Below are 24392 nucleotides of genomic sequence, written 5' to 3'. Positions count from 1 at the left end.
TAGCAAATTGAGTTTGCTGTTTTCCTTAAAATTTCAACCTAATCTTTCACCCCCAACTCTTGCTTGTCAAAATATTGCTTTAAAATCCAGCATAGTGTCTAACAAAGCCATTGATTTTCTTTATTCAAAATCTGTTCACACCCTAGAGAGAAAATATGAAAATACCATTCATTGTCTTCAAATAACGCACTCCTGTCAGTGAGCGTGAGGGAGGGATATGTGATTTCTCCCCAAAGGTGGCTTAGCTCTGGTTTTCCTTTTTTTTTTTTTTTAAGATTTTATTTATTTGTGAGAGACACAGAGAGAGAGGCAGAAACACAGGCAGAGGGGGAAGCGGGCTCCCTGCAGGGAGCCCGACATGGGACTCGATCCCGGGACCCCAGGATCACACTTGAGCCAAAGGCTCAGTCTCTGAGCCCCCCAGGTGTCCCTAGCTCTGTTTTAGAAGTGGCTTAGAATGTGTAATCGGAGCGCTTGCCACACAGCCGAAGCTCACCCAGTGGGTGGTGAGTGAGTGATTACCCATCTCTTGCTCAAGGGACAAGAACATGAGCCTCGTGGGTGAACTGGCAATATTGTTTGTGCCACTGACTTCAGTTTTCTCCCTGGTTTTGTCCCTGGGACCGCTGGCAGACAGATGGCATTGTCAAGGTTTTCAACATTGTCTAAAGACAGAGAAAAAAAAGTTTTCCATTTATGGACGAGGAACAGGCGAGCCTATGAGAAAAGAGGGCCGATACCTTTTCACTTCATTCACCCATGGAGCCAATAGTTAGTGAAATGAGGACACCCTTTCCATCCCGTAACCAGCGCTAGAGCCCAGCGCGGCTGAGTGGCTTCAAGGCAACGGCATTCGGGAGCTAACTTGCATCCTCTTCCTAACTGGGTTAAAAGGCACAGGATCCCACAATCAGCCATTCCCAGCCCTCTGTTTTGGCCTCAAACCTCAGCAGGTGGGAAGAGAGAGGAGGAGACACACACTGCATTGGTCCTACGTGCGACTGTGAATTCCACCCATGACGGTTTGGATGCACGTACAGCGAGCATGGTGCCTTTGAGGAGAGAGAAAACTTCAGCTCCCACCTGATGAGTGAGGCGCCCATAAATAAAAATGCCATTCCCCCTCCACCCCGAAAGGAAAAACAAATTATGAATTCAGAAATTCATAGTCATTTGGTTTTATTGTTGCCTAATGCTTTTTAGATCTGCGCGGGGCCCTGCAGAAAATCAACTCTGAAACTCTGCATAATTAGGACATTTTTCATAGTCGTAAATGCTAATCCCATTGGAGAACAGATTAAGAATTCACAGGCATGAATTTCTGGCATCAGGTACCTGCAGTTCCTTTTCTTTTTGAATAATTCATTATTTAAATACTTCGCCGCGCATCCTATGCAGCCCTGCGTGTTGTATCGGGGGCAGGGGAGAAATAAGAGATTAATTTCCCATATATTTCAACGCTAAACACATTCAGGCCTTGTTGGTGTTGATTTGGTGTCGTTGGATGGCAATTGCTAACAATGTTACAGTTTTAGTCACCCTAGGGACCCATTTAGGGAAATTAAATAGAATTTCTGCAGGACATTAATAAGGTCAGAGAGCTAACTTTTATAGGTGACTGAGTTCTTTGGTTTAAGAAGAAAAAAATAAAACAGCAAAGGATTCGGAAAGGTGTTTTCCGTAGAGTGGGGATTATTTGTAGCAAATGGGGTTTCATTCAGTGCTTCCCCATTTTTGGCCATGAGCTTAATGATAAAATGTGGGGACAGAAGGTGAAATGTGACACCCTTCAGGTGACTTTTGTCCACCCACAGGTGTGTGTGTGTGTGTGTGTAGCAGCACATGTCTAATCCTTCAAGACTCCGTGCCCTATCTTTTCTTATACAAGGTCTGTATCAGGTCTTTTCTTGAGGTCCGCACCAGTGTGGTGCAAGTCTCCCTCGTGGAAAGCACTCCCGGGGAGGGGGATCCCTGGGTGGCTCAGTGGTTTAGCATCTGCCTTTGACCCAGGGCGTGATCCTGGGGTCCCAGGATCGAGTCCCACATCGGGCTCCCAGCATGGAGCCTGCTTCTCCCTCTGCCTGTGTCTCTGCCTCTCTCTCTCTCTCTCTCTCTCTGTGTGTCTCTCATGAATAAATAAATAAATAAAATCATTAAAAAAAAATGGAGGTGAGGAATTTGTAGTATCTTAAAAAAAAAAAAAAAAAAAAAAAAGCACTCCCGGGCTGTGAGGAGCTCCCTGTCCAGGCGTCTGTGCCTCTGCTGAGCAGTGAACTCCTCGTGAGAACAGTGTGAGTTTCGTCTGTGTGTCACTGGTGCTGGCAATGCCTGGCACACACAAGTGCTTTGCACGTGCTCGTTTAATGAATGAATCAATTTTCAGAGACTCGGTCCAAACTCCGTTGGTTGCAAGTGACAGAAACTCAATTTGAATAGCTTAAGCCTAAGGGAGAAAGTAGTATAAAGATCTAGAGTCTCACTTGGAACCCACGGGCGGGCAGGAACCAGGGCTCCAGGGCCATCAGGATGCTCCCGGTTTCTGGCCTTTGGCTCTCTCAGTGGCTGTTGCCGCCTCCACCCACCACACCCGGTGTGTGCCGTCTTGTGGCATCCGCCCCCTTGCTTGCTCTGTTCCAGGACCCAGGATTCTCCAGGACGGACTGTGACTGGCTCTGTTCTGGCTGGATGCACACCCCTGAGCGAGCCAACTGAGGTCAGCTGTCCTTATAAGACAGGCCAGGGGCCCCTGGGGGGCTCAGTCGGTGAGGCGTCTGCCTTTGGCTCACGTCATGATCCTGGGGTCCTGGGCTCGAGTCCTGCATTGGGCTCCCTGCTCAGTGGGGAGTCTGCTTCTCCCTCTCCCTCTGCTGCTCCTCCTGCTTGTGCTCTTTCTCGCTCTCGCTCTCTCAAATAAATAAATAAAATCTTAGAAAAAAAAAAAAAAGGCCAGCTCCCATGGGGTGGAGGTTGATGGGAGAGTTCACAGGACAGTGTTCAGTGTCCTGGGCCAATACGGGCCCACGCGATGGCATCACACAGTCCCATGCCACTCTCTTGTGGTGGTAGATGTGACTGGCTTTCTGTCTCTGGGTGAGAATTAGCTTGATGTGGGTTTGTGCCTGGTACTCCTCCTTCCTTTTTTTTTTTTTTTTTAAGATTTTATTTATTTATTCATGAGAGACCCAGAGAGAGGCAGAGACACAAGCAGAGGGAGAAGCAGGCTCCATGCAGGGAGCCCCATGTGGGACTCGATCCCGGGACCCCAGGATCACGCCCTGGACTGAAGGCAGTTGCTTAACTGCTGAGCCACCCCGGCGTCCCAGTACTCCTCCTTCCACTGGGTGTTTTGTTTTTGTTGTATCTGACATTAAAAACTTGCATTTGAATAGGTTTAAAAAATATATACTTTACAAATGCGCTTGAGTGAATCAACCCCCCACCCCGTTCTGGGCAGCACTGCGTGGTGGACGGAGTCCTGGAATTCAGGTCTCACAGTGTCCAGTTCAGTTCCTCTTCCCCCTGAACAGAGTTCCTGCCTTATTAAAATAACGTGTCCAGGAGTTTACCACTCTGAGAGTGCTTGTCCTTTCTAGGCGACCGCGGCTGGTGATTGTCGAGCACGTGCCCAGTGCCAGGCTGGCCCAAGTGCTTTACGTGTTCCAGTTTTTTCCAGATCCACAGAAGCCCAAAGGAGGAAGGTACTGGTGTTATCCTCTGAAACAGGTGGGGACGGTGAGGCAGAGGGTGGTCTGCAGTTCACCGAGGTTGTAAGAGCCATTGCTGTGAGTGCCCGAGGGAGCAGGGGCTTCTGGTTAGACTGGTGGCAGGGGTGGCCCTGATGAGAATGAGGAGCACTGGATCCAAGGCTGGACAGGGGGTGTGAGCCCCCCCAAGCCCCTCCTCAGTGGCTCAGGCAGGAGGAGGCCTCCATCTGCAGAGGGTCTGCTGCCTTTCCTGGGGAGGCCTCCCCTGGGCGGGGAGCTGCCCTCCACACTGTCCCTGTGTAACCTGGATCGACAGGCCCCACATGGAGCAGCCAGGGGCTTGGTGACAAAGGAACGGAAGGCTGATGGGAGGGGGCTTGTCTGTAATCACATGCTACTTTGGGGGGTCCATCCCCCGGCTGTGCTCTTTCCTTCCCCCTGGGCCTCTGCTTCTTGCTCCGGGTGATGAGGGATTGGATCTGACAGTGCTGAGGTTTCCTTCCAGGGCTGAGAATTCTGAAGACCTATGCAAGGTCACACTAGTGCTTTCTCTTGCGGCTGCAGAAGCTGGTGGAAGCCCAGATCTGCCTATGACCTTGGCAGAGGGAAGAGCCACCTACAGCCTTGGTGATCTTTGGAGTCTCCACAGATCACCCTTCCCTTCCCCTCCCTTCCCCTCCCTTCCCCTCCCTTCCCCTCCCTTCCCCTCCCTTCCCCTCCCTTCCCCTCCCTTCCCCTCCCTTCCCCTCCCTTCCCCTCCCTTCCCCTCCCTTCCCTTCCCTTCCCTTCCCTTCCCTTCCCTTCCCTTCCCTTCCCTTCCCTTCCCTTCCCTCTTGCCACTGCTGGATGAGGACAGATAGGCATCAGTAGGAGCTGGTTCAATGGTGACTGGATATAGGGAATAGTGTTCACGCACCCAAAGAGCCAAGCAAATGCCCTCTTCCCTTTCTGTCCTTGTTTAATTTTATTTCTTTATTGCTCAAATTTCTCTCCCGGCTGTCTTGATCAAAGAGCTTCCAAATTTCAGATGGCGCCCCATGGTGTAACTCACTGGGGAGCATCCAGCCTGGCTCTCAGGCTTGGATCTTGGTGTGTCGCCCTTCCTGTGGGAACCATGCTGCCATCAGCTGGGTCCTGACAACTTCATTGACATCCTGGGGAGGACCACGGGGAGAACGGACAGTGTTCTGCTTAAGGGACAGTCAACCCCGCTTCACGGTGCGGATCACAGTGAATGACTATGAGTCTCATGTCTTAACAGTCAAATGAGAACATCGGCCTAAATTTTCTCTGAGCTCTTTCCCTCTCCTTTGTTTTCGTTCTCAGCTTCAACATTCCCGTTGCCTCAAAAGGTGGGAGTTCAACATTTCCAGTCCAGGTCCTGGCCAGCCGCCGCCTCTAGCAGGAGGGGGTCTGGTTCTGGGCCAGGGGAATGCATTTGGAGTCACTTGCTCATTTAGCCTCTCCCCACTCCCCCCCCCCCCCGGTCCCCCATCCCGCCCGAGCCTTCGAGTGGGGCCGGAGGATTGTTCAGGGGGCATCTGTGCTGAAAGCCGAGAGGGAGTCGCCCGCAGAGGAGAGAGCTGTGTGAGGACTCGGAAGACGGCCGCCGTGCCCGTCATCAGCTCTCTCCTGGCCCAACCCTTGATCTAAGTCTGGTAATTTCCACCTTCTAAATTACTGGCTTAACAGAAATGGTACCAAAACGTGAAATGAAATGAGTAGGCGTACGTCATGCACCTGCATTTCCACACGATTCACAAGCCAGTGATTCTCAGCATCGTGCGAATCTCCACTATGTCACTGGTTAGAGAACTGTGCCACGTAACTTGGGCAGAAGACACGCAACCACGCAACCATGTACCAAGGCCTTGGAAATGATGCCCAGGTGACCGTGCGACACGTCTCTCTTTCCTCACTGTCTCACTCCCCTGGTGTCCCTGTGAGTTGGTGATTCCAGTTGTCCTCATGGGAGACCCAGGCTCAGGCTGGTGGCGGGACTTTGCCTGGCTCTGGCCCAGAGCCGTCACTACGCTGTCCCCGCCCGCCAGGGACACAGCGCTTCCTAACAGAGCGGGCTTTCCATCGCCTGCTGCATCGTCACTCCTCTGCGCCGGGCCCTCTTCCTCTCTTGAATGTGTTTCTTATCTGCCCGGGGCTGAGGTCACTCTCCGTGTCGGCAGGAGCCTGCGCTCGATCCTTTCCTTCCTGGGGAGAAAAGGCAGGGATTGTGCAGAGGCAGCGGGGGTCGCCCGTGGCTCCTTTGCGCGGCACAGTCAAGAATCCGTCGGGATTCGAGGGGCCCGACCCGCAGGACACGTGGAACCTCGCTGCACCCGGCAGGGCTGGGGACAGCGGGAAAGAGGGGGGGGCCTTTGAAACCAGAGACGGCTTTGGGTGACCCGAGAACACAGGTAGAGGCGCCGGAGACGAGGGACGGCAGGCGGCCAGCGTGCTTTGAAGGCACGTAGAGGTCACCCCGGAGCGGCCGGCCCCTTTGCGGCTGGGGCCCGGGCACCAGGACCGTCCCCACTGGGGCCCTTCCCGAGGCTCTCCTGCCGCACCCAATACCTGGATCAGACAAAGAAAATCGTGTCTGCCAGGCTCCCCAGCTGAAGTCACAAGATTCCGAGTATCATGCGGCACCCTGGAATTCCTACAAACACCCATCAGGAGGGGTGCGCCGCCCGCCACTCGGACACGGCCGGGCACCCGACTTTTCAGATAAGAGCATTCAGTACGGGCTTGAGAAACCATGTGATGGTCATGGATTTCGTGAAGAGTAACTGGTTCCCCGCCCAGAGAAGAGCCCAAGTCTGCATCATCCAGATGTACCAAGGCCTGGAGACGGCCGAGCGGGCGGCCGGCAGATATGAGGTACGGCTGGAGCTGGGGGGAGCGGTGGGCGCACCGCTGATGCGGAGAAGCTGGAGGCGCCCCTCGCCGGATGGTGCAGGTGTTTTGACTAGTCTAATCACATGAATCGCCTTATTTGTACGATTCCCCCGGCAAGCTGGGAAAAGACGTTTTCGCCTCTCCTTTCAGTGTTTGAGATACGGGAAGGGGGCGGGGGGCAGCATATCGCAGGAGTGTCCTTTACACATGACCCACGTCTGCATTTGCAAACACTTAGTAGGGACCAGCGAGCTCATTTGTATCCGCGTTTGGAAACCGCAGGATGTGTCTGCCAGTTAGAGAGCCCTAGCTCTGTTCGTTTGTAATCATCCGTCTTTAGAAACAAATTCCCATTTGTTTCCTGGCACCTTATGTAGAAAAAGTATCTATGGCTTGCCTTGCTGGAGTTAAAATTGCATGATTTAAGCCAGGCCCGGAAGTGTGGCCTTTTTGCTCCTTTGAGAGGGAGTCCTAATTTTTAAACAGAAGCGACTTTTTTTGGGGGGAGGGTGATGGGGGGGAGGAGAAAAAGAGAATTTTGGAGTTTAGAATGTCAAAGTGAGATAAACACATCCCTCAGACATATTTGCATTCTGCAACTGGTGTGAGGCACGAGCAGTTATCTTTCAGAGAGTAAACACACATGAAATCCGACCCGCTCGTTACTGTACATGTAATAAATTATGAATGTCGTCGTAATTGACTCCTCTATAGCTCACTTACCTATCTCTTTTGATAAAGGTAACAGGTAAATTATCAGTGTTTTTGAAATGGGAACCTTTCCGAATGTTGATGCCCGTTGTTAGGAGGGCCTTCGCCCTGAATGCTGGCAAAGACCCCACATCTTTTGTTCCCCACTCCGGGCTTCCTCATTTCAGGGCAATGCCAGAACCTGTTCTGCAGGGTTCAAGGCTGGCTTCTTCCAGTTGCAGCCCTGGGATTGTGAATTTCCATGTTCACAACAGAGATATAGAGGCCTCAGAAATAATGGCGTTAATTAAATTCAGTAATAGTTGTTCATTAGTTCATTGTCCAATCAACCAGAGCAAAAGGTGTGCAATTAGAATATAATTGAAGGAAACCAGAGATATTATTATTCACAAGTAATTAATTGGATGGAGACAGAATTTTATCATTGTATAATTTTAGTTCAGGTTACTTTTCGATTCTCCAGAGAGAGAAAGACTTGTTGAATTATGCCATCTTGCATTTTGCAGACGTGTTCTTGGCTCCAGTTTAAGCCTTAAGTGACAGAGAGCAGCTCTGGTGTCCTGTTTTTTTCTTTTTTTTTTTTTTTTTATGAATAAAACTTCATTTCTCCCTATAGCGACACTCAAGGCGACAATGTGGAGAAGTACATCTTTGCAGGAGATTGTAAAAAGCTTTAAGCGTGCTGACAGTCACAGCTGCTGCTTTGTGTCCCCCACACCTCCCACCCCCAATTACCAGTTACAGTCAACAAGTGGAGGTTGTATGCCTGCCACCTGGCAGTAACCTGGAGTCTTGATTCTTATGTGAAAATGAGTCTGAGGCCCTCCCATAGCCATCAGGCCCCCAGCTGGACGGACCTCACCATGTCTGTGATTTGGGAAGTGGTCTAGGCAGGGCCCACTTTGCTCAGGGGCAGGTCAGGTTTGAAACCCAACATCGGATCCTTGCCTCCTTTCCCTCTTACTTCTGAGCTCTGCCCTTATAGAGGCAAACATGTCAGAATTTAAAATATTCCATATCCATTGAACTATTCATATTATTCCCACTGGGGCATGTCAGCGCTGTTTAAATTAGGAATTCCAGGAAGGAGTCAACTTCCTTGCTCAGTTTCCAAGCTGAACTGATGATAGAGCCCAATTAACAGCCTTGGGGCCCTGTTAGACTTGGCCCCAGTGACCCCTTCTCTCTCGCCAGCTCCAAGGCCATGGGTTAACCTGCCTGGGCTGTGACCACAAAGTACCTGATGGGGTGAGAAATGAACAGGGTCACTGAAATGAATGCTCAGTGCACAGAGGTGCTAAGTTAAAGAAACTAGCTGATTCTCCAGTAAAAGTGAGTTTTGGAAATTTTGTTTCTGTAAAAACCTTATGCATTTCAAGTCCCTCCCATGAGGACCTACAAATCCACTCCAGTGGAGTTGAATGTCTAAAACTGGCATTTCTCTAAAACTGTTGTCTTTGTCCTGGGCTGTGTTAATGCCTGAAGAGGCTGCCTCTCATCTGAGATAAGCAGTGGCTCAGCCCAACTCTGTCCCAGGGGTGGTCCAGCCACACTTGTTCCCTTACTTAAACTGCCTTTTAATAGGAATGTACAGCTGACCTGTTTGTCTGAAATGTAAGTAGGATGGGAAATAGATGGTGGCGAGGGGTTTGCAATGCCTTGATCCCTGCTGATTCCAAAATGCTCCAAACTATTAAAAACACAGTGTGCTAAGGGCCTTTCTCTCCCTGCCTAGATATCTGATAGACTTCAGACTTAAAAATAGCCAGAACCAAGTAATGGGACGGACCTGCGCTTGAGTCCTAGCCACTGATCACACTGCAAACATGGCCACATCCCGAGAGTCCTTACAGAAGCAGAGCAGGGATGGTTTCCACTTGAGGGGAACCACGTGGAATTCAGAGATGTGCTTGCATCTCCTAGAGTATGGATATGAGCTAGCATCTCCTAATTGATTGTTGAGAACTTTCTGCTTATAGGCACAGGCTGGGGCATGCAAGTCAAGTCTCATCCATCCGTCTTCTCTTGGGTGACAGTTTCTAATACATTTAATCATTAGATGAGCCAGAGAAAATTTCTGTATGTGGTAATCGCCTTGTGGCTATGCTTTTTAAGATTTCCTAAAACTTCTATTATTTCTATCTCTCCTTCCTACTCATCCTTTTTTTTTTTCTTTTGGATTTGGCAGTGATGCTCAATTCTGGCTGACTGCAAGAATCATGGCAAACTGTTATTTTTAAATTTTTTTTGACATGCAAAGATTGCACACATTTAAAGTATAAATTTTGATGAGTTTGGACATAGGCACACACCCATGACAGCCATCAATCACCACAATCAAGGTTCTAAACGTATCCATCACCTCTAAACATTTCCTATTTTCTTGTGCATGTGACTTTTTTGTTTGTTTGTTTGTTTGTTTGTTTGTTTTTTGTTGGTAAGGACGCTTAACATGAGATGTGTTCTCTTACTGTATTTTAAAGGGTGTTAACTCCATGTTGTTAACTATAGGCACTCGTGTTGTACGGCAGAGCTCTGGACTCACTAATCTATCATGTAAGCTTTACACCCACTGAGCAACAGCTTCCTGTTTCCCCTTCCCCAGTCCCTGGCAACCACCATTCTATTTTTGGCTTCTACGAGTTTGGTTTAGATGCCTCATATAAGTGGAATCATGTGGCATTTGTCCTTCTGTGATGGACTTATTTCCCTGAATGTAAAATCCTCTGGTTTCTCCCATGTTGTCACAAGTGTAGGAATTTCTCATTTTTTAAGCCTGAATAATATTCCATTGCATGTATATACTACATTAAAAAAAAGTCTGTTCATCTGTTGATGGACCATTTGGGTTATTTCCTTATGGTGAACTTTTAACACTGACATATGCTCATAGCCCAGCCAAGGCCATTGTGACCCAGGGCAGGTGTGTGGGGTTGTGTTGTATTCCTTTAAAGAGGATTGAACTTTGTTCCCGTGTGAGGTGAAATTACCTGCAAATGGTCTGATCCTTGTGAGGCTGACTTTTCCGCACACTTTAATCTAGGGGATTTGTCCTCAATAAGTGATGATTTTGTCCCCAGGCTATATTTGGTAAAGCCTGGAGACACTTTGGTTGTCACAGCGTGGGGAAGATGCTACTGGTACCTACTGAGGAGGGGCCAGGGATGCTGCTAGATATACTGCTGTGTCCAGGGCTGTCTTCCACCACCAACAGCAAAGACTCACCTGGCCTGACATGTTCACAGTGTGGAGGCTGAGAAGCCCTGGCCTAGGGCTAATTGAGCCCCCACTGTCAAAGTACAACCCTTGGGAGGACTCTACTTAATGCCCCGTGTGTGGGGGAGAACTTTCCACCAGGGCCAGTAGGAGCATGAACTGTTTCCAGCCCTGGGAAAGGTCCTAGAAGCATCTCACCTACTACTTTCTGGTAGTTCTTTTTCTGGTTTTATGCAGTTTTCTCTTAAGCATGCGAAAATCAGTATTCAGCCAGAGACTGGAGGGACCTGTTGCTGGTTGCTGGAGTTCTCTTTCCCTGCAGTTCACTCCTCTTCAGAATTTAGCCCCAAATTCTAGCTGGCTCAGCTTCTTGGAGTCTTGATCTCTGCCTCCTTTGCTCAATGCTCCTCTCTTGAGCTTCTGCTTTGTGCTCTTCAGCCTGAAAACTGCCTCTGGGTAGGGACAATTGTAGGGCTTCCTCCTGTCATGCCCCCTCCCTCCAGGATCATAGACCCCATTGCTTCATAGCTTTTGTCTTTCTGCTCCATCGTAGCTGGAAGTGGAAGCGCCCCCCTAGGTAGTTTTAATGTCCCACCAGGGTTGAGACATGCCACTTTGGGCTTTGCCGAATGTCTTCTTGGGTTGGGGTGAGCCCTAGGTCATAGGAGATAGAAGTACTCAGGTTTTAGGTGCTTGGACTTCAAGATAACTTTATTTGGAGAATGAAGAAGTCAATGAGAGGAAACAGGAAGTAAAACAAATATTCCCTTTCTTCTCACAGTTACCAAACGGGGCAAAATGATGTGCCCATTTCCAAATCAAGCCAGAGAGACGTGGCCAGATCAGTCTTCACGGTCTCATGTTTCTTCCTGAGGTCTTGGCCTCCAGCAAGGCTTCTGCTAGATCGGCCGGTGGCTCTGGCTGTGGTGTAGGCAGTGAGCTCTCCAAGGAAAGAGCACTGAGAAAAGGCCATTGGACAAAGGACAATAAATATTCCCATCACCTTTGCCGCCCCACTGGCAGGTCAGGAACCCCTGCCTCACCCCAGGCCCTGCTTCTGCCTGTGTGTGTACTTGTGCTCGGATGGGAGCCTCGGCCACTCACCTCTCTGCTGACAGCAGCTGGTGGTCTTCATGCAGGTGCAGGAGGAGGCAAATCCAGGAGGCAAAAGATGAAACAATCACTTGTGGGGTCTCTGGGCTGCTCACTCGGCACATTCTTCCAGGCTCTCCCCACAGGTGTCAGTGGGAGGCTGGACATTAGAGGGCAAGGTTCTTAGCAGGTGCCGTGGGTCGGAGGGCTGAAATGAAGTTTGTGGCATCAGCAGGCACCTCTGGTGGTTGAGGTCTCCAGAATAGCTGTGCTGTGAATGCTCTGTTAGAGGTGACACGTGACTCGATCTGGAACACTTGCAGTCCCTTGAGATCTATCTGACACTGCTGTGGTCAGTGTGCATCAGGACATTGGGCATGGGTGGGGACTCAGTGTCCACATTTCAGCCAAACCAAGGGAGGGGTGATGGGAGGTGAACGGTGGCCATGTGGCTAAGTGTGAGGACACTGGCTTGAACCTGGGGTCTTGCTAGATGAGTGGCCTTGGGAAGCTTCTTGACTGTTTTGAGGCCTAGTTTCCTCACCTGTGTTCATGAGAACCATGACATCTACCTCCTAGGTTTGCCGCAGGGATGAAGGGAGACAATCTATACAAAAGGCTAAGCCTCAGGCCTGGCAGAGAGGCAGCATCTCATCAAGGTGAGTTGTTGCTACTCACGTTCCAATATTGCCTTTCTCTGCTGTCCCCAACCCTGCTGCGAAGGCGTGGCCCCTGGGACCAGGCTGATTGTAACCAGTGCTTAGAGGAGACTGCTCCGGGCATGCAGTCCTGTTTAAATTGGGGGTGAACATCCCTACTCCTCCTCCCCCACACTCAGAGTGCCAGGTGACAGGGACTTGTAACCTTCGGTGCTCTTGGCTCAGGGTAATCCATTCCCCAAGCAACTCAGACATTAGTCAGCAAATTGGCCCTGAGCCGAATGCACAGTTTCCGCTCACAACCCACCTAATTCTGTGGTCAGCGGCCAATTCCACCTTTGACAAGGGACTGTTGAGAATTGAGTTCATACACATCTGATTCCTGCCTGTGAAAGCTGGGGAGAAGGCAGGAAGTGTTAACAGAACGTGTTCCATGTGAGATGCACCCTCCCTTCGAAGAGCCACAGGGATATAAAGGAGTTCACCACCCCCAGGAAGGATGGAATGCCCCTCATGCTTTAGTGTACTCTAGAATCCTCAGGAAAACATTCAAGCAATGTAGACCTGGGACTCTGGGAAGGGTGGGATCCAGAAATTTCTGTTTTTAACATGAAATCCAAATGATTTTTTTAAGATTTAAAAAAATTTTATTTATTCATGAGACACAGAGAGAGAAAGAGAGAGAGAGAGAGAGAGAGAGAAAGAGAGACACAGGCAGAGGGAAAAGTAGGTTCCCCATGGAGAGCCCAATGTGGGACTCAATCCCAGGACCCCAGGATCACGCCCTGAGCTGAAGGCAGACACTCAACCACTGAGCCACCCAGGTGCCCCCTAATCCAGGTGATTTGGATGCAGGTCCAAATATGGAACTTCCAGGCTGATATTTTCCAACTGCACAAGCCAAGAAGGAGACAACAAAGAAGCCCAAGTGACTGGCCTGTGTTGAGAAAACTGGAGCCAAGGGGCCCAGGGCGGGGGAGGGGAGGCATGGTCAGAGAGGAGAGTGGCTGGGCCACCGTGTGCCAGGAGAACTGAGAGACAGAGATGGAACAAAAGGGGCTGTTGTCTGATCCCTCAATTGCCTCATTGATCCTCACCACAGCTGTGTGGGGCACATGAGCCCTATTTTTCCAAAGAGAAAGTTGTGTGAGGCCCAATCACTGATGCAGGCTGCATGGGGACACAGGGGCAGGAGGAGGAGGGTCTGCCTCAGTTATGTCTTGCTCTGAGGTTGTGCTTCTGGCATGGTGCTGAGGAGTGGGGAGATGAGGGAGCAGCACTTATCCTGACAGCAGCGACTAGGAACCCAGGGGTCTTTGGGGTTGACTGTAGACAAAGCCAACTATGCCAGGATCTGGTGGTAAGAGATAATGATACCTTTGCTCTGACTTGCTCTCTCCCTCTGCTTCAGGAATCTTTCCTTCCCACAGCTCTTTCACCAAGCATCTCCTCCTGGTCCTTAGGTCCCACATAGGTCCTCACTGACCTCAGTGTTGTCCCATGTTCTCTTTCCTCTCTGGTGGAGCAGATGGATTAAAGAGGAAATATTGGGCTGACTTAAAAAAAATTATCAAGGACCTACTCTGTGCTAGGAACTGTGCTGGTGCTGGGAACACAGAGGTCCAAAAGGCAGGGTTCCTGCCCCTGCTTATCATCTGTTGAAAAGGCAGCCATCCTAATGAGTGCCAAGTCAAGGTGTCTACACTGAGCTGTAGGCAAGGCTGAGAAGGAGACATTTGGGCATGTTCGTCATGGAAGATGAAGGGAGAGTGAGAATATGGGGCCTGGGTGGAGAAGGAAAAGACATTTCAGGCAGAAGGAATGGCAGCTCCTGGGTACTGGCACAGAAAGATCACACGTAAGTAGAACCCTGTGGTCTCTAGAATTACAGCTAGAATTTGCAGGGCACAGTTCCTGGGAGGAGGGAGCCAGGCAAAGAAAGAGTTTTGAAATTTGGATCTGTGGCTAAAAACTAATCTATGTGAAAATCCATGAGGCCAGACAAAGAACAGCTGACAAGGAAAGAACAGTTGTTAGGAAGCCATAAGATGAACAATTCTCGGGGCTCACTCAGGGCCATGGATTGTTTAAGTTTCTCACCATCCAGAGTAGAAAGACCTCACTGAGTAGAGGGTAAATTCAGTAGAGATTCTAGAAGGGTCGTGCCTTGGATGGATGCCAAACTAGCCCTAGAGTAAAGGCTACCCTATATCCATCCTATAACAATTTTGGAAACAATTCTTGAAAGAATTTGGCTCCTCCACAAGTAGTTTAATTGCCTGCCAAAACTATGATCAATACTCTTTCATGGATTACAACAAAATTCAGCAAGCAATAATATAAAATTAAAAAGATCTAGCATCCAGACAAAGCTCACTAGACATTCAAGGAACAGGAAAGCATGATTCTTAACCAGGAGAAATCATGATTAATAGCAACAGATTTATCAATGACAGTGATGATGGAATTAAAAAGCAATGATTTTTTTTAAAAAAAGCTATTACAAGACTATTGTTTTCCCTTTATTTTTTTTAATTTTTATTTATTTATGATAGTCACAGAGAGAGAGAGAGAGAGAGAGAGAGAGGCAGAGGGAGAAGCAGGCTCCATGCACCGGGAGCCTGACGTGGGATTCGATCCCGGGTCTCCAGGATCGCGCCCTGGGCCAAAGGCAGGCGCCAAACCGCTGCGCCACCCAGGGATCCCTGTTTTCCCTTTAAATTCAAGAGTTTGAGGATCCCTGGGTGGCTCAGCGGTTTGGCGCCTGCCTTTGGCCCAGGGCGCGATCCTGGAGTCCCAGGATCGAGTCCTGCGTCGGGCTCCCTGCATGGAGCCTGCTTCTCCCTCTGCCTGTGTCTCTGCCTCTCTCTCTCTCTATGTCTATCATGAATAAATAAATAAATAAAGTCTTTAAAAAAATAAATTCAAGGGTTTAAGAGAAGATACTACCACGACGGAGAAAGAAATAGTTGATATAAAAATCCACCAAATAGAACTTACAGAGAAGGAAAAGAAATGACACTACCTGAAATGGAAATTTTACTAGATGGGATTAATAGGAAATTGGATGCTGCAGAAGAGAAGGTCAGTTAAATTTCTAAACTGAAGACCGAGAAAAAGGAGAGGGAGGAGAGGGAGAGGAGGGGATGAGGGGAAGAGAGAGAGAGAGAGAAAGAAAGCCTGAGTGACCTGTAGGACAACATTGGTATCAAGAGATCCAACACACATATAATTAGAATCTCAAAGAGTAGAGCAGAAATGAGGGTAGAAAATGATTTGGAGAAATAATGGCTGAAAAGTTTCCAAATCTACTGGAACATATGTCAATGCATTGCCTGTCAAGTACATGTATAGAGTCCAGATCATCAAGCTCAGCCCATCCTGTGTAAATAGTATATATTTCAGTGTCTCCCAGTGGTGGTCACAGGGCTGTCAATCAGAGTTCTCCTGTGCAAGGAATATGTTTGCTTCTTTGTGATCATGCTGCATAATTCACTGAGGCAGTGTGCTTATTTATTTATGGCTGAGATAATATCAATTTAGTGCAAGATTGTTTTTAGCTCCGATGGGCTATGAGAAAAGGGAAAAGCAATCTGGCAGATGTTATCTGTATGATTTTTCTATTCCTGCAAAACAAATGATCATGTAATTGGCTTAAAATGATACCTACTTATTATTTCACAATTTTGTAGGCTGGATATCCTGGTGTGGGTTAGCTGGCCCCTCTGCTAATGTCTCTCCAGGCTGAATCAAGATGTCAGATAAGGCTGTGATCTCACCTGAGGCTCAGGGGCCTCTTCCAACATCACTGGTTATTGTCAGAATTCAGTTCCTTGTGGTCGGAGGACTGAGTCCGCATTCTGTTGGTGGCACTCTCAGCTCCTGGAAGCTGTCCTCAGGTCCCTGCCATGCAGCACCAGCCATAGGCAGTTCACATGTTTGCTTGCTTATTCATGGCTAGAAGGACAATCTGCTGCTCTGAACATTCCTGACTTCTTTTGGAGACACACCTGATTAGGTCAAACCCCCCCCACCCCCCCCAGTATCATCTCCCTTTGATTCACTCAAAATCAACTGATTGGCAACCTTAATTATACAGGCAAAACCCTCTCTCCATATCATATAATTTAATTGTGGAAGTGAGAGCCCGTTGTACTCACAGGCTCTGGGACGTGTGTACCAAGGGGTGGGAATCCTGGGAGCTGTTTTAACATTCTGCCTAAACTTTATTTCAAATTTTTGTATCTGAGCAGAAAAGGAAATAGAAGGAGGTGTTGGAATTGAAGGCACATAGGTTTGGAGCCTCTGTCTAGGAGGTCCATGAAGGAAGGTGCCCTTAAGGTCCTCTGGCTTACCACTGTGACCCAACACCAGGTCACCTTCAAGAACATTGTGGCATGGGGCATCTGGCTGGCTCAGTTGGTTAAATGTCTGCCTTTGGCTCAGGCCATAATCTCAAGGTCCTGGTATCGAGCCCCACGTCAGGTTCCCTGCTCAGCAAGGAATCTGCTTCACCCTCTCCCTCTGCCACTCTCTCTCTCTCTCTCTCTCTCTCTCTCAAATAAATAAATAAAATCTTAAAAAAAAAAACAACATTGTGGGACACGTGTGAATAGATGCATTCATGGATGAATGGATAAACAAAAAAGTGCACAAAGTATGTTTGAAATGAAAATCTGGGGCCAGAGTAGGTGATGGTTGAAGACTGTGCATGCGAGGGATCTGCCTCTGAGTCCATGCTCATGTTAGGCTCCCCATGGATCCACTCATTTGCAGTGATCGACAGATACACCTTGGCTTTAGGTAGCCCAAGTGAAGGTCCAAAATGGAGGTCCCTTGTTTCATTACCCTTTTCATTAATCAAATTCCAAATAGAGAAATTATTTAATTTTTTCTCTAGGTTCTAATTTATATCCCTTCTCCATCCAGAAAGGACTTCAAGACAGCTCTAAAAATAAGCATTCTTGGAAGACATCCAGAATTTAGGAATAATAATTTGTCAGAGAAACAAATAGGGCTGAAGACAAATGGGGGAATTATTTTCTTAAAGTAGACAACAAATTGCTTGCCAATTTCTATTGAAGACAAGGAGCATCTTCCCAGCAGAGCAGCCCGAAGCTGGCGGTGAGTGGGTTAGCCCTAAGCGGCTACTCTCTGCTAGGGCTCAGATGCCTCTGATCCAGCCCTCTGGTCACAGAAAGTTCATGAAACCCATTATTTTAGCTGCACTCCTCGCTAATGAGTTCTGGATGCTGCTGGCTTCTCAACACTTGGTTCTGGGGTAGTAGCTATACTTTGCTAGTAGTGTTGGAGGACACCTGTTAGAGGCGGTGGTGAGCTGGGCCGCGTGTGCCAGAGGGATGGGGTCTCGGTTGATGGATATGCAAGGAGGGGCCCAGGGGCATATGGGAGATGCAATGTGCTCAGAGCTTTGTTGTTTGCTGCTCACCGTTGATGTGATATTCAGGAAAGAAGCTTTGTCATTCTTCCAGGAGGTGTGTGCCACTGTGCTAGCTGTCAGACACACAGGAAACAAAAATATGAAGACTTTCTATGACAGAGTTCCGCAATAAATGGCCACATCCTCAGTTTTGATTATGCAACACGTGGGGACCAGGGCAAAAGGGACATGTGCTTCTCGTGTTAGAACAGCAGGGAGAAATTGTTGTTCAAGGTACTAAAGTAGGTCTTTTTTCCTTCCTTTTATTGTCTCTCTTTGGGTTTGTCCTGTTGGTTTTTAATGGGTTCTTTAACATTGATTTAAGCAAAGACAAATTTAGATTTTAAATTATTACCATGAATTTTGAAGTTCATCTTTAAACTGCGTAATGCCATTTTAACACGAATATAAGAGCATTCGACTCATAGGTGGAATCACTGAAATGATGCGGCTTTTATTTGTACTGATGCTATACATGCATATCTGTATCTCATTCTCACTGGAACAATGGAAACACTGCAAAAATCAACTCTAACTTTTATTTGACATAATATTCGACCAATGCTCTGTACCTTCAGTTTCCTGCTGGGTGAGGAAGGGCTAAGATAAAAGGGAGCTCTGGGGGTCCTCTCTCTCCCTTTCTCCTTCTCCTTCTGAGCTGTCATTTGCAGCATAAGCAGGTGGCCAACACAGGGACGTAACATGAGGAAGAAAGTCTGTGATAGGGTTGCTTGGTCACTCGTGTTTCCCAGAAATCTGCCTTCTTTCTGTAAGTAAGTAAGTCTGTTTCCGGGGGGAGCACGGGCCCCTTGGGGCTGTCAGCACTCGGCGTACTTGATCCTAGATGTGATTCGCTTACCTCATATTCTCTTTGAGTCTTGCTGAACTTCCACGTGTGGTAGGCTCACCAGGTTGGTAGGTAGGCTTCCACCAGGTGGGCTCACCTCAGCGAGGGGCCACTGAGGACCATCTGTGATGGGCAGTGAGGAAATCAGCAAACACACACCTTGCCCCGTCCTCTGCTTACAGTACCCCCACTATCCTCTTGGGATTTCATTTACAAAACACAAGTTCAGAGATAAAAATATTTTATAATTCAAGATGGTGACACAAAAGCACTGGCTGCAGAAGGAAAAAAAATGGATAAATTAGACTTGGTCAGCATGAAAACCTTGTGTGCATCAGAGGACATTATTAGCACAGCACAAGGAAATCCCACCTACTACCTGGGTGAGCCTGGATGGAGTTATGCTGGGTGAAATAAGCCGGTTATGACAAGACAGATGATGACGGACTCCACTTTGACGACGTACCTGGAGTAGTTAAATTCTCTGAGATGGGGAGTAGACTGGTGCCTTTCAGGGCTGTGGGGCGGTGGGTAGAATAGGAAACTAGTGTTTAACGGTACAGCGTTGCAGCCTGTGGGGCTGGAAAAGCTCTGGAGACAGATAGTGGTGATGATCGCGTGACATGATGAATGTACTTAGTGTTACTTACTGAATTATGTGCTTAAAATGCTAAATTTTATGCTATGTATATTTTACCATAATTAAAAGAACTTCAAGATGGTGACATGAAACCCATATGTGGCCCTTTGCAGTACAGGCTCCCGTGCCACTGCCTGGGTCTCATGCCTGTGAAGCTGGTCCTGCGCTAACTCATGTTTGTAAGTGCGTAGGACGATTCTCTTTCACAACAGGAGGAGATCTCTGAGGTCAGGGTCCCTGTCTCATTTCTCTCACTAACCCTGTGTTGAATTGAAACTCCGAGCTAAACTGGAGCTTGTGCACGATACATTTAAAAAATGCAGGCTTATGTACGATTTACATATATTAATATTCATACATTGTATAAGTATACAGTTCATTTTGTTTTGACAAATGCATACAGTGGTGTAACCAGCACCAAATCACGATGTAGGGCATATCTACCACCCAGAAAGTTCCCTGGTGCCTTTTGTACCCAACACCTTCCCTCAGCTCTGCCCCTGGCAACTGCTGATCTGCTTTCTGCCACTTAACTTTTACCTGGTCTGGCATGTTTTTAACTGAAATCATGCAATATGCAGGGGTGTGTGTGTATGTGTGTGACTGTAATAAGTTTTCATTACAACTTCTGGCTTCTTAATTAAACGGATCATGTTCTGTTGGGGTGGCAGAGAGGTGAGGGTCCCTGATTCCAGTACATGTAGATTTTTATTCTAAGTCCACACTTTCTTTCAATTCTGGCTTTGCATGAACTCTTACCTTCCCCAGGATCAGTTGCTTTATATACAAAATGGAGTTAATAACAATCCCTTCCCTTCACCCAGTGCATTTTCGGGGGTTGAATAAGGTGATGTACGAAAAGTGCTCAGGGCAGAGCTTGGCTCAAAGCAATAGCTCAGTAATGCTTAACTGTTTATCATCCTATTACTGATACCATCATTAATAAGAATTCTAAGAATGGCATGTCCTTGTCTCTCAAATGGCAGCACCACGGTACCTTCCTTCTCGTGTTGCCATGGAGATTATTTAATGTCCGTTTAGCATTTTGTATGGTGCCTAGCACTTGGTAAGCAATCTGTAGTGTAGCTGTTGATATTCCATTCTGAAGCCATCAAGGACCCTGTTTTGCTATTCCTCACTAAGTAAAAGTCATCACCTTCTCTAATTGTGAGAAGATGTGAAAGGGCTCCATTTAGATTGCTTTCTGCCAGTCTAGGTTAAAAAAAAAAAAAAAGTTGCAAACAGCAGCCACCAGTGTGAAATAGTAAAGGCCTTTCTCCCACGGGCCCAGGGGATGAGTTCCATGTGAACAGGTGAGCCAAAGAACAGGAAATACCCTAGTCCTTTTTTTTTTTTTTTTTTTTTTTTGTCTCTATTCTTTGGAAAGAAATAAAAATGACAGCAATTGAGTTAAAAGTTGTACAGTTGAGTAGGCGATTGAATTGTCAGAACTTCCTGAGGTGTTCCGAGTCAGGGTAGCTTCACTGTAGTGGATTCGGAAATACTTGAAGCCGCTTGGGAGAGTAGCCCGTGACAGGGAACAATTCCTGGGAAGAGAGGTTTCCACCTGGTACAAGAAATGGATTCAGCTTCTGGAATCATCAGCTCGCATTTTAAAGCAAGGAGAGAAGGTTGCAAATGATAGGAAACATAATAGAACATGCTGAAAGGAATACTTAAGGAATCAGGGGAAATCCACCTCTTTGATATACAAAATAGTTCAGCTAAATTTGACTTTGTAACTGGGTAATTAACATGCCTGTGTTATGGTGTTATGTCCCCCCACCCCCTGCCCACGCCTGATGTTGGCATAGAAATCTCCAGCCAAGCTCTTCATCCTCATCATCACTGTTCTCATTTATCCGTGCAAACACACAGGGGCTGAAGTCACCCTGGCGGGAAAACGGAGGGTGAACTCTCCATGGACCACTTCTTGTTAGGCAGCCAGGGAGGCTGCTTCCCGTGAGTCTCACAAGAGGAGGGAGGATGAAAATAACGGATCCTCCTTCCATGCTGATTTGCCTTATTTTCAAACCAGAACCCCACCAGACACCACTCTTGACGACACAAGTGAAGGAGAAGCAAGGAGAGACTGAGGCATCTTCCTGCAGATCCTAACAAGGGAACAATCCCCACCCCCCCATTTCAATCAGATAAGGGATATTATCTCCATAATAAAAGGCAATTGAGAATCTAAATGAAAAATCTAATGCTTTTCATGCTGATTTATTTTAGATTAGAAAAAGTTAAAGCAGATGTAAACATGGAGAGATGAAGCATGAAGAGGGAATCATGGCAGAGTGATAAATCTCAGTTTTGAGTTATTATAGGTGCAGGGTTGCATTAACCAGAAAATACACTGTTGATCCAAAAACTGCTCTGACATTAATTATTGTTGCAGAAGAGAATTCAGAAGATTGAATATAAACATGCAATGCTGGCAAAGATCAATCATGCATCCAGATTAGCCATGGAGAGTGTATTCCCGCCCCTGAAGAGAAGAGGCTGTGTTAACCCGTTGGCAGGCCATGCTGGAGCCCTCCCTGTGACGTGCTATCTGCCTTCTAGCGGGACCTTCAATATCCCCTGGGGAGAAGACACCGGATGCAGAAAAGAAATGGCCCTCTTTTTTTTTTGGACCCCAACAATGTCTACCATCATTGTAAAGAGAAGACTTGGCCAAAAATCCACCCTTGGTCTTTGGTCCTTGAGATATAAATAGACTTGTAATCTCTCCTCTGTTTTCTCTGTAGACCATGCATACGTCCAGGCAAGGCAGAGTGAAGAGGTACTAGAGGCAGGGATCTGCGTAGACTTAGAAGTTCCCAGCTGTTTGCTCTTCTCTCTCCTTTCTCTTCCCTTGGTCCCTGTTTTACTTGCTCAATGCTTTACAAAGCCCTGACCACCGCTGAACACACACACTCATGCAGGGGCACACACACACATGTACTAATATGGGGAATGCTGAGAGCACTGTGTTCTAGTTGGAGAGGATCCTGGCTCTGGCATTTAGTAGCTCTGTGACCTAGAGCAAATTCCTGAATCTCTCCCTGCCCCCGTGTCCATAACCACAAAATGCAGAGATACTGGCTGCCTTGTGGGAACTGGATGAGAGGATCTATGGAAAACTCGAACCCAGGGACTGGCAAGTTTATTAAACGTCTGTTGTACGGAGACCACAGTTCTCCATCCAGAGCTCTTGGGGCCAAATGTGATTCAACGATGATTTCTTAATTTTATTTCAGAAAGGTAACACTGCACAACATTTCTAGCAGGATCTAATCACCCTGTAATTAAGCTCACTGATGTTTTTGCAATAAAATGTATGAATATTCACACTAAATGGAATAAATTAATATTATAAATAGCCTCAGGTTAGTTCAGGGAAGGTCTGACTGTCAGATTAGTTTTCTACAAATTCACAGAAAAAAAAAACCCTCTTGGGTTTCAGAGCTTTATGGATTTTACAGTTGCAGGTAAAGGATTATGGATCTATTGTAAGAACTCTGATATCTTGAAGGGAGAGTCGGTAAACAACAAAAACAGCAAAAACAGTAGCATATTTGCTCATTAAGGTCCAGCCATTATGGCAGGGCTTGGGAGGATCAAGTGGGAGAATGTGAGAGTTGCTTTGAAAAGCGTTTAGTCTTCTGTAAATGGATGGTTCTAGTATTACTGTACCAGAGATGTTCAGATCTCGCTAGTGCTCAGCTTCCGGCTCTTGATAGAACTCACAGGATCATTTTATTGTCAATGTTATCAGCATCCTAGCTGGTGCCAGGCTTGACCGTGGAGTTTCTGCTGGTAGTGGTGGAACCTATAAGGTAGCAAGTGATGAGAGGGTGTGGAAGGAATGCCAGCCTGGAGTCAGGAGGGCTGGTGCAGGTGTAAAAGCCCCATTTTCTTGCCCATGGGCCCTGATGTCTCTCCCACTCTCAGGACCTTTGTTTCTTTATACAATCAGAACTGTATGTGTTCTGGCCACCTCTTAGGGACTTTGGGGAGTCAAAAGGAGGTAATGTGTATAAAAGAACTGTGCAAACTGGAACATTCCCTGTGATTCTGAGGTGTCATGATTCTTTTCATGTCCTTGATTCTAATCATAGTGTTCTGTTCTCAAGGACTGATCTTGATCCCGATTGCCTTGATTCCAACATGGGCTTCTTCACTTGCTTTACTAGGTTTGTGTGACTTTGAGAAAATTACTTAGCCTCTCTGTGCCTCAATTTCCACCTCTGTAAAATGGAAATGATCAAGCTATTTCTCCCACAGAGTTGTTGTAGGATCCAGTGAGGTTACTGTGTTCATGCAGTGAGGCCTCGGTGGTATCTCCTTGTGTCATCCCAAGCTTGATGCAGGCTGAGGAGCTTCTGGGAACAGAGCTGGAAAATGGGGTCTAAATCTAACCTCCACCATGTGACTTAGGTCAGTTACTGTGGCCGTTCATTAAATAATATGGCCGTTCATTAAGAACTAATGGCTTCAGAGACCTAAGGGAGACAAAGTCTTGAAAGGGGTGAGACAGGAGCTACCTAATGATCACACAAGAAATAGCTCAGTGCTGATAAATGTCTCCCAGTGGAGACACTCCCAGGTCTTAACTAATAAGACCTTTAGCAATATCTTTTGTTTATTAGGGAACATGATCTGTGTGCAGAAAGAGCGCCATATATATTGAGTTTTGTATACTTTTTCCATTCTTTCTTTCCATAAAACCTTTTTTTTTCCTCAGTGGAAATCATAGTAGACATCCACTGATATCACGTGGCGCATCATCACACGCATGTGCTCATGTGCTATCACAGTCCTTTCACCCACTCCTGTCATTCAGTACATGCTTTCAAAGACAAATTAGGGACTCAGTGCTGTTATAGATGTTACAACCAAAGCAATGAATAAAGAATTTGCTGTGTGCAGCTCACATTCTAGGGGGAGGACATGGAAAACAGGTCACCAAATATATTACACCCAGCAAACAAGGAACAGAAGGAAACTACCTCAAAAACATAGAAGCTACATAATGAAAAACCCACTGTGAGCATCATACTTGCTGGTAAAAGACTGAGAGCTTTTCCTTTAAGATCAGGAACAAGACAAGGATGACTGCTTTCACCATTTCTGTTCAACACCATAGTGGAAGTCCCAGCCAGACCAACTAGGCACAGAAAAGAAATAAAAGGCATCAAAC

At 47.2% G+C, this 24392-nt stretch overlaps 1 protein-coding gene and 2 long non-coding RNA genes across 23 annotated transcripts in view; 1 reads left to right on the top strand and 2 right to left on the bottom strand.

Annotated features, from left to right (window-relative positions):
* The window catches only part of C28H10orf90 (chromosome 28 C10orf90 homolog), a 214997-nt gene that overhangs the window by 2771 nt on the left and 187834 nt on the right, over positions 1–24392 (top strand). For 3 of the 19 annotated variants that reach the window (XR_007406745.1, XM_035707819.2, XM_049103203.1), the window contains exon 1: positions 5805–6581. The exons of 1 other annotated variant lie outside the window; for it this stretch is intronic. Coding sequence is in view for 8 of the 18 variants with exons in the window: in XM_035707819.2 (XP_035563712.1) it covers positions 6342–6581 (240 nt within the window). In the remaining 10 variants the exon portion in view is untranslated. Of the gene's footprint in view, positions 1–5783; positions 6582–13487; positions 13638–23313; positions 23386–24392 lie in introns of those variants that run through there. 15 more of the 19 variants (XR_007406743.1, XM_049103202.1, XR_007406748.1 and 12 more) reach the window with 14 other exon arrangements.
* Positions 11221–12688, bottom strand: LOC112672497 (uncharacterized). Its single transcript, XR_003144318.3, has 3 exons — positions 12585–12688; positions 11631–11826; positions 11221–11484 (listed from the first exon to the last, which is right to left on the bottom strand). It is a non-coding gene; the product is annotated as an uncharacterized LOC112672497 (long non-coding RNA).
* Positions 17299–23266, bottom strand: LOC112672496 (uncharacterized). Of its 3 annotated transcripts, none has more exons than XR_007406754.1 (4): positions 22886–23265; positions 18577–18687; positions 18290–18484; positions 17299–17791 (listed from the first exon to the last, which is right to left on the bottom strand). It is a non-coding gene; the product is annotated as an uncharacterized LOC112672496 (long non-coding RNA). The 3 variants fall into 3 exon arrangements; XR_003144316.3 differs by lacking the exon at positions 17299–17791 and adding an exon at positions 18944–19081 and having other exon boundaries at positions 18146–18484; positions 22886–23266; XR_003144315.3 differs by lacking the exon at positions 17299–17791 and having other exon boundaries at positions 18150–18484; positions 22886–23264.

The sequence above is a fragment of the Canis lupus genome, chromosome 28 (genome assembly GCF_003254725.2).
Source record: "Canis lupus dingo isolate Sandy chromosome 28, ASM325472v2, whole genome shotgun sequence".
Classification (NCBI taxonomy): domain Eukaryota; kingdom Metazoa; phylum Chordata; class Mammalia; order Carnivora; family Canidae; genus Canis; species Canis lupus.
This window is presented reverse-complemented; position numbering and strand designations above follow the sequence as displayed.